Source organism: Coloeus monedula (genome assembly GCF_965178545.1).
Source record: "Coloeus monedula genome assembly, chromosome: 4".
Classification (NCBI taxonomy): domain Eukaryota; kingdom Metazoa; phylum Chordata; class Aves; order Passeriformes; family Corvidae; genus Coloeus; species Coloeus monedula.
The window spans coordinates 33,537,963-33,547,418 of NC_138784.1; the positions used below are offsets into that span (position 1 = coordinate 33,537,963).

General features: G+C 48.2%; 1 protein-coding gene across 1 annotated transcript; it reads left to right on the forward strand.

Moving 5' to 3' along the window:
- Positions 1 to 375: 375 nt before the first annotated feature.
- On the forward strand, positions 376 to 5,319 carry DUSP6 (dual specificity phosphatase 6). Its single transcript, XM_082279628.1, has 3 exons — positions 376 to 1,287; positions 1,931 to 2,368; positions 3,790 to 5,319. The coding sequence occupies exons 1-3, from the start codon at positions 885 to 887 to the stop codon at positions 4,095 to 4,097; spliced, it is 1,149 nt and encodes a 382-aa protein (XP_082135754.1). The 5' UTR covers positions 376 to 884; the 3' UTR covers positions 4,098 to 5,319.
- Positions 5,320 to 9,456: the final 4,137 nt, after the last annotated feature.

Below are 9,456 nucleotides of genomic sequence, written 5' to 3' on the forward strand. Positions count from 1 at the left end.
TGTGATTGAGGGAGCGAAAATATCGAGGGAGAGAAAAGAAAAAGTACTATTTGTTCCGCCCGCTGCGGCGGCCGCCCCGCGGCTGGTACTGGCGGAGGGAAGGGGGGAGCGCCGGGCCGCGCCCCCTCACCTGCCCCCGCCGCCCCCGCCCGCCGCGCCGCGGCTGCCGCTTGTTTGCACTCGGCTTATCCGGAGCGGAAATTCCTTTCCGTTTTTTGTGAATGACAAACTCATTAACGATTCATCAACACAACCTGTTCCAGCCGGCCCGTCGCCGCGGCAACAGCCCCTTCCGCGCGCCCCCATTGGCTGCGCCGGAGAATGTATCCATTGAGCGGAGCCGCGGTTGTACCCATTGAGGAGCCGCCGGGCTGCGCGGGGCCGCGGCCGAGGGGCGCTGCGGGCGCTGCGGGGCAGCCCAGCAAAGGAGGGCAGCGGAAGGGAAGGGGCACCGCCACCGCCGCAGTGTTTCCATGCTGAGCCGGGGAGCCCCGCTCGGCGGCACGTTAATTGGATTTCATTCAGTCGTGGCGGAGGAAAAGCCCAAGGGCTCGGGCTGCAGCGGCGATTAGGCAGGTTCATTCAGGGATTCATTGACAGAAAGAAGAGGAGACAGGGCAGGCTGGCTGCGCGCACGCAGGCACACGCGCTCACACTCACACACACGCCGGGGCCAGGGCTGCTTCTCCCTCCCCGTGACTCCACCGCCGCCCGGCGTGGGGGAAGCGGCGCGGGGGGGGGGCTGCGTGATTCATTTTCCTGGGGCGGAGGGAGATAAGTTGTGCGGAGTTAGAGGGGTGCAGCCCGCCCGCCGAGCCAGCCGCATGCCTCTGTGAGAGAGAGGGGCGCTTCCAGAGCACGCTCCGCTCCCCCCGTCCTTCCTCATGCTAGATACGTTCAGACCCGTCCCTTTCGCGTCGGAAATGGCGATTAGTAAATCCGTGGCGTGGCTGAACGAGCAGCTGGAGATGGGCAACGACCGGCTACTGCTGATGGACTGTCGGCCGCAGGAGTTGTACGAGTCGTCCCACATCGAGACGGCCATCAATGTGGCCATCCCCGGCATCATGCTGCGGCGGCTGCAGAAGGGCAACCTGCCCCTGCGGTCCCTCGTCGCCAGCAGCGAGGAAGACCGGGAGCGCTTCGCCCGCCGGTGTGGCACCGACACCGTAGTGCTGTACGACGAGCACAGCCGCGACTGGAACGAGAACACGGGTGGCGAGTCCGTGCTGGGGCTGCTCCTCAAGCGCCTCAAAGATGAAGGCTGCAAGGCATTTTATCTGGAAGGTGAGAAGGGCCGCCCCAGGGCTTGGGGGAGAGATCTTTGCCTGGGGCCCGGGGCTGTGGGGGACGGGGAGCCGAGACCCGTGGATCTCTGCCTGGGGAAGAGGGAGGGGGGGATGCGGTCTGCAGCGTTCCCCGGGCAGTGAACTGATGCGCCAGGAGAGCACCGAGCTGGGTAGGGGGCTTTTCCCCCTGCTCCACATCTCTTTCCCCTCTCCCGTCCCCCCTTCCCCTCCCCTCCCCCCCCGCCCCCCCCCCCCCCCATCCTCGCTTTGTTTAAAGAAACCTTGATGTCTGAAATCACTATGGCAGCGTGGGGACGACAGGGCTAAAGGGGATTCCGGCATGAGCCTGGCAGAAGGAATTGCCGCTGAGACACCTCTCCAGAGGTCCCCGCAGGGCGAAGCGGTACAGAGCTTTAATCTTGAATGCGCTGAGCCCTCCGCCGCAGCGGATGATTTTCTTAACCCTTCCTTTAAGTTAGTCTGTCTGCATGAGAGTGTGACTTTTTTTTTTTCTTCTTTTTCCCGGAGCTCGAGAGGGTGCAAACCAGACGCTTCTTTGCAGACAGGGCCGTGCCAGGGAAGTAACTCGACGTACCATCTTATATCAGGTTGCATTTTCTCCTCTTTGCTTTTCCCTCCAGGTGGTTTTAGCAAGTTCCAGGCCGAGTTCGCCTTGCACTGTGAAACTAACCTAGACAGTTCGTGTAGCAGCAGCTCTCCTCCTTTGCCAGTCCTGGGCTTGGGAGGCCTCCGAATCAGCTCCGATTCATCATCTGACATTGAATCTGACATTGACAGAGACCCCAATAGTGCCACCGATTCCGATGGCAGCCCTCTCTCCAACAACCAGCCTTCCTTTCCGGTGGAGATTTTACCCTACCTCTACTTAGGCTGTGCCAAGGACTCCACTAATTTGGACGTTTTAGAAGAGTTCGGCATTAAATACATCTTGAATGTTACTCCTAACCTGCCTAATCTCTTTGAAAACGCCGGTGAATTCAAGTACAAACAGATTCCCATCTCTGACCACTGGAGCCAAAACCTGTCTCAGTTCTTTCCTGAGGCCATCTCCTTTATAGGTAAGACCAGGTTACTTGCTAACAGCTATATGTCAAGAGGCAGAATTCAATATCTTTTGCAGAATTCGTGAGGTTTCGGGCGAGAATCGGTAGCAGCATTTATGGCTGCCTCAGGGGGATGCCCCTTTTTCTGATTATAAAACCGGCTTAAGTTGAGGGGCTGCTTGGGACTGTTTGGAGGGTTATTGAGAAGTCCCGGTGAATTGTAAGCGACCTTTGCAGGGTTGCACACGCATACCTGGTTTGTCTGGCTGTGGAATTCCTCCTTGACTCGTTTGTTTTGGAGCTGGGGACTGAGCCCTGCGCAGGTTGGGGGATCTTCTTAAATCACTTCCTGGCGGGTGGAGGTGGGGGCAAATGAGCCTGGGGTTGATGGCTTACTTGACCTTTTTTTGTTATTGATGTTGGTTTTGGGCTTTTTTTTTTTTTTTTTTTTTTTTTTTGTTATTCTCTGTGGTTACTGGAGAGCAGTATAATAAAAAGAAACGATCTGGGAATCTTACTTTAGCTTTTAAATGCAAGTTATGAATAAGCGGTGTCCCTGGCAAATATCTAGCCAGAGCTTCAATTAAATCTCGTGGTAATAATGATATACCTCTCGGGCTCGGTGCCTCGGTCAGCCGGCCCTCAGGCATTACCCGTCAGCTCTGGAAACCTGTACCCTTGGGCCCAAGGAGTTCTGGTTAAAATCTGCACTCTCCTTCGTTTCGGAGAAGACTCAAATCGCCCCATCGGGTTTCGGTGGGGTGGACATTGCATTATCTGTTAGGGAGCTGTGCTGTAATCCGGTTGAATGATACCGGTAATAGTGGAGAATGTAGGTAATCTGAGCCTAGCAGGAAGAAATGTGGGCTGGAAGCCACAAAGAAACTAATCTCCAGGCATTGTAATGCATTTCCTATTACAAAGGAACCCATTTTCAACCAATGTTGACATCCTGTTCCTCCTAATGGGCTGTCCCCTGTGACTTCCCTCATTCTTTTAAAATGCCTGAATACCTCCATTGTTAGCTGCACAACAGCTGGAGAATAATTTAATAGACCTTTGCAGTCTGCTGGTCTGTATAAAGCCTTTCAGTGACATATTGTAGGATTTCCATGCCGGGGCAAGGGGACTGTAAGAATTTAAAGGCAAATCTCCAGGCAAAAGCCGGTCTTTCAAAACTGACTTTTAAAACAGTGTTATGCAGCGTGTCCTGCTCCTTTTGTCTCATTCTTAGTTTTCTCTGCTCTTGGACTTGGGTAGTAGGGGGAGTGGATTCTCCACTTGTCCTGGTTTTAAGCCACTAAAGTTAACTCCTGAGTTGCGCGGCTGGGCACTGGGATCAGAACTGTACTTTCTTCTTACTTGATACTCATTTGTTTTGAGAGATCAGTTACCAACCCCCTGTCTTATATGTCCTTCTCTGCCTCTTTGTACAGATGAAGCACGGGGGAAGAACTGCGGCGTCCTGGTGCATTGCTTAGCAGGGATCAGCCGCTCGGTCACAGTGACGGTGGCCTACCTCATGCAGAAGCTGAACTTGTCCATGAACGATGCCTATGATATTGTCAAGATGAAGAAGTCCAACATTTCGCCCAACTTCAACTTCATGGGTCAGCTGCTGGACTTTGAGCGGACTCTGGGACTGAGCAGCCCCTGTGACAATCGAGTGCCGAACCAGCAGCTGTACTTCACCACCCCTTCCAACCAGAACGTCTTCCAGGTGGATTCCTTGCAGTCCACGTGAGCTCCCATCACCTCCCTTCTCCTGTCTGTTTCATGGGATCACTCCTCAATGGTTTCTCTTTGGCAGTGATAAAGAAATGCAGCTTTCTCTTTTTCTGGCCTCTGCTATTAAAAAGCAGCTGCCAGTGCAGGCAAGGGAAGGTTACACAGTATGAGTAATTAATATGAATTGGCTATTGCAAAGGGAGGGGACGTGGCAAGCTCTCTGGGCAGGACCGTGGTGACCAGGCAGCAGGTGGGCAGTACGTTCATCCCTGCTTGGGCAGTAGCCAGGGTCTGAGGACTTCCAGTGTGGTAGGGTGAGGCTGGACAGGCTGGGCACGTGTTCTCTAGAGACTGGAACTGTCCTTCTGCCCTCTGCTCTCAGATCTGTGACACGCATCTTTGTCTTCAGTGAAGACTGGTTATTTTTGTTCATTTGTTTGTTTTAATTTAGAGGAGCCAAAGAAAGAGATTTCAGCTTAGTGTATTTGGAGTACTTGTTTGCTGGGAGCTTGGTAGTATTCTACTTGATCAATGTAAATAGCTAACCTTAAATTGATTTGCATTTTTTTTTTTTCTTAATTCACATATACTCAAGAAATCAATCCAAGGGATACCTGTGTTTTTGTTCTTTTCAAAACTTCTGCTTTGTTTGTTTGTTTGTTTTAACTGTAAAGAACATATTTGCAGCATGCTGAGTTTTATTGATGCAAGCTTTCCATGAGGGAGAAATGGCAATGATGAGAAGTTTGCAAATCATATTTTGTGAGCAAGCAGAGTCTCTACTTTCATATATCTTTCTTTTCCTTGTGGTGATTTTTTTTTTCCTCATGCTTTTGATGTAGGTTCCATTGATATATATATATATATACATACATATATATATATTTTTAAATTAAATTAATTTTTTGCCTTACCTTTTGTAAATAGATCATCTGGGAGGAGGTTTGTCTTTGAATGCGAAAGATTTTTTGATCACTTTTTAAAACTTTCAGATGTGCTAAACAGTGCATTACCTCTGTACAAATTCTTCAGGGAGCTTCACCTCAAATGCAATATTTTGCGTCTTTTTTTTTGTATAAAACTGGAAGTATGTGTGAGCATTTGTACCTGTGTGTACGCACAGTGAACCTGCACATGGTTGCCAATAAGGGAGAGTCTAATCCACGGTGTAAAAGTTTTAAGATGGAATTTATTATAAGAATGTAAACCCTTAAATTATTAATAAATAAATAACTATTTTTGGCTATGGAGAACCTGGCTGGTTTATTCCCCCTTTCCCCTCTGTGTGGTTGTGGTTAATTGCACAAAGCCATATGGTTATGTTTAAAGGCAATGATTGCTTTCAATAGCTTTTGTACATCCCCTAAGACAATAAAACCTTGATTTGCCCTTTGGTCCACTGGTGCCTCAATGAATAAACGGTGAATGTGCTGGATTCTCGTCTTGCTTTGGTGAAAGGAATGCTTTTGAAGCCTTTAGGTTAATTACAAAATATTCCAGCATTCCTTTGCTATACCAGAGATGCACCTGACTCTGGGCCATAATGTTTTTTCCTCATTACTATTTTTTCTTCTATAATTAAGAGTTAGGACCTGCTGTTTTCTGGATTTGTTTATGAATTTTGGCCACTATTGCAGATGCCAGGAGATGGGTTCATGTTCTCCTTAGCTGTCTGGTAGGAACTCATTTCACAGAGATTCATCAGCAGTCTGCAGCCTGTAAATGGTTTTTCTGTTGCCACCTTGCAACTTAATGAAGGCAAGTAGGAAAAGTCTCTATATACCCTTAGTCACCTCATTTCCTCTCTGGATCCTTCAAGCAGTTCAGTCTCTGCAGAAGGAAAAAGGGGGCTTATAGCAATTGCTAAACTTCCTGCTGCAACTTACATTCATTAACATCCTTCCTGATGATAACTGGCCCAATGTAGCGTGGTGACAAAATCTGTGTGCAGTACCACAGTGAGGGGCTGATGCTGCAGCTGGGGCTGTCGGCTGAGGTTCTGCAGAACTCCTGGCAGCCAAAGCACATTTGAAGTAATTTTAGAAACTGCAAGTGTGTGAAATGAAATGCAAACAAAACATGGGAAAAAAGTGAGTCAGTGTCTCATGCAGTAGTGGCCTAGATTGAGTGCATAAACTGTGAAAGTAGAAGTGGGTTGCAGTTAAACTTGGCTTGTGCTAATCCAGTTTTGAACGGTTTCCGCTCTTGGCATTCCCTATGCTGTTCTGTTCAAAGTGGAGATTTGCAAGCAGCTCTAGCAATTTCCTGTCCAGCTGCAGCTCAAGTGACTCCCTTGTTTTTTTTTTTTTTTTTTTTTTTTTTTTTTTTTTTTTTTTTTGTTTTTTTTTTTTTTTAATATGGTCTGTGGATAATTTTAGCCAGTTTCCTCTTTGTGGATTATTAATCTGCTTTCCTTGTAGAACCTCCATAGCTGTGTCCCTACTGTTCTGCTGAAGCTAACAGATGGCCTCCCCGCCACTTCCTCTCGTTTCGCTATGGGTTTGTTGTCAGGCCACTTCTGAAATTAATAGTGTTTTCTGGCTGGCTGCCACAGGCCATTACCACAAAGGGGAAGTAACACATCTGAATAGCAGGAAGCCGGGCAGGGTCACAGCGTGAACTGAACCTGTTGAGTGCAATCAGGCCTCTCCCGTTTGGCAAGTGTAGGGCTCCTCTTCCCTCCCCCCTTTTAAAACGTCTTGCTCAGAGAAAGGGCTGACACCAAATACCTCAGCTGTTTGCATCAGGCAAATATTTCCGGCTGAAGGAGTTGCGAATGTTGGCTGTGGCTAGGTGCCCCTTAAGGTGAGGAGGTAAAGAACAGTGTGTGGCTATGTAGCCAAGGGGAGAAGAGCCTTGGCTTTTTTTTGCAAACTGCTTTGAAAAGTTAATGCTCACAAGGGCTTCCTGCTTCCTTCCTGCTGCACCGAATGACTAACACCAAATGGGTACTTCTGCAATTCATCATTTTTTGTGACAAGCAAGCACAGAAGAGCAGCTTTGCTCACAGACACACACACACACACACACACATACCGCAGTCAGGCTGAAAACTTGTTCCAGATTTTTCCTTGAGCAAGACCTGAACCAGGGCTGTTTCAGACCCTTGGCTGAACTTGAACCAGACTGGGTGAGAACAACTTTGGCCACAGGCAACCCCGAACTACAAGTGGAGCCAACCCAAAACCTAGTTCAATGTCTGGTTTTGCTGGGAGTGTTCACAGTCAAAGTCTGGCTCCGAATTACAAGTGGTTTGGAGGAAAAGTGATGAGGGCTTTTACCAGCAATCTTCACCTTCTCCACAGAGATTCCCAAATAACTCTGTCCAAGCATGGTGCAGGGAATGGATCACTCTACATCAGCACTTGCCAGCTTTTCCCAGGCTGGGTGGTGCTTGCTTCTGCATTGTGTGTCCTGGTCACTCCATCTACCCACTCCCCAGCACTCATTTCAAAATAATTCACTTCCTCTCTCCCCTGCCTCATTTCAGTTCTTGCTGGGATGGGGCAGAGGTCTCAGGCTTCTGAGGGGTTTGGCAGCTATTGCAGTTCCTCAGCTGGTAAAGTAATTTGTAAAGGGAAGAATAAATCCTTTGTGCCTGTAGGGTCAGGCCTGGTGTGTATAGGAGGAAAGGGGAGAAATGTTCGCCCCTTGCAGCTAACAAAATCACAACCTGCTTCTTCATATTATAATGTAGTAACGTGAGGTAAGGAAATCCTCCAGAAGCTGTGGAGATACTAGGAAGGAAAACTGTACTCTTAGGAGCACTCTCACATGACCCATCTACCGTTAATACAAAGGATGAAATCGTGTCCTGTGGCATCCTGTCCTGTTTGCCCTGGTAAGGCCAAGGCTTCCTTTTGTGTTCGCGTGCACACTTTGCTTTTCATTTTCTGTGCAATAGCAACATGAAACTCATTGTGTTGGTTCCCCTTCTTGCATTTCCTCTTTCCCATTCACACCCTTTCAAACCACTCTAGGTCTCTCTTCAAAATGTCCTAACTCTCTCTGGTTTTTGTTGTAGTAGCCATAATTTTATCTTTCCCCATATTCTTTCTTGTGCTTTTTTAATGCTGCTCTTCCTCCTATGCCTTCTAATTTTCCACAGGTCTTTTACTAAGCTCCGTAGTTCTGACTTCTCCTTTGTTTTCTTACCCTTTCTCTTTTCTGTTATTCTCTTGCTGTTTTCCTCATATTTCCTAAATCAACTCATCTTTCTGCCAGCCTTAAGCCTGCCTGCTCCTCTTTGTTTTCACAGTGAAAACCAGAATGAGACTCATGGACTCAGTCAGTTATAGTGAGCTATAGGAAAGGTGTATTTTAGAGGAAAAAGTAAGAAAATGCTACTGCTGTCCTCTTGCCACTTCCTAGCAGATGACATTACTTCTCATCTCTGCACCCTGTCTCTGTGTAGATTTGGCTCCACATGGCTTCCCCGGGTTCTTTTTGTAGCTGCTGCTAACAGAAAAGGCAGGCATGAGGAAGCAGCATTTCCTTTGGGCCTATCCAGTGTCAGAGGGGACTGACTCCCCATTTGAAGAGAGGGGAGTGGTGAGGAAAGTGGGGTGAGACAGAAAATGTGTCCAACAAAGGCAGCTCTTCTATCAAAACTGAAGCTGGGTTTAACAATTGTGTCTGGATAACATTTCTTCAGCTTCTCTGAAAAGCTTATCCAAAAATTTTTCCCTGGTGAGAAGCATGATGACACTTTATTCAGAGCTCCAGGAAAAACAATTTTATGTGAGTGTTTAAACAAATCTACAGCCTAAGCCCTCTCTCCACGCTGCTATAAATCACTGAAAGCTTTGCCTGAGTGAAGATGGTGGACCAAATTGCTAAGCTCAGTCTGGTGCCCCCCTAGACCTTGGGTGTGCATGCTCAGCATTCCTCAGTTACCCCACAAACACAGGTATGGGTCCAGCCCCCTCCACTGCACAGCAGCACTTTTGAGAGACTCTGGGACTTCAGTGAGATGCTGCATTCAAGAAAGGTCTCTGAGTTTGCTCCAAACAGCTTGTAGCCAAAAGGAAGTAAGGGCTACCCACTGGTGTTCTCTCATGGTGTGGGATGACTTCGGGTTATACAAACTCTGCCCTTTTGTCCTCCTGCATCAGGCAGAAATGGAGAGTGCAGCATCATGCATCTTTCTTCACTGCCAAATTTGAGAGATAAGCATGTGCTGTAACTTAGTAGATAGTACAGACAGTAGGCTGGTATGGGAGCTGCCCTCTTTTGAGCGAAGTGCTTGTCTCTGTAAGGAAAGGAAAAAGCCATGTTAGATGCTTTCTGTTGTTTGTTATCGTAGGGATCTGCAAGCACTGAGGGAATTCTGAAGTGCTCACAGCCATAGCTTTTCCTCATAAGGCAAAGACGAA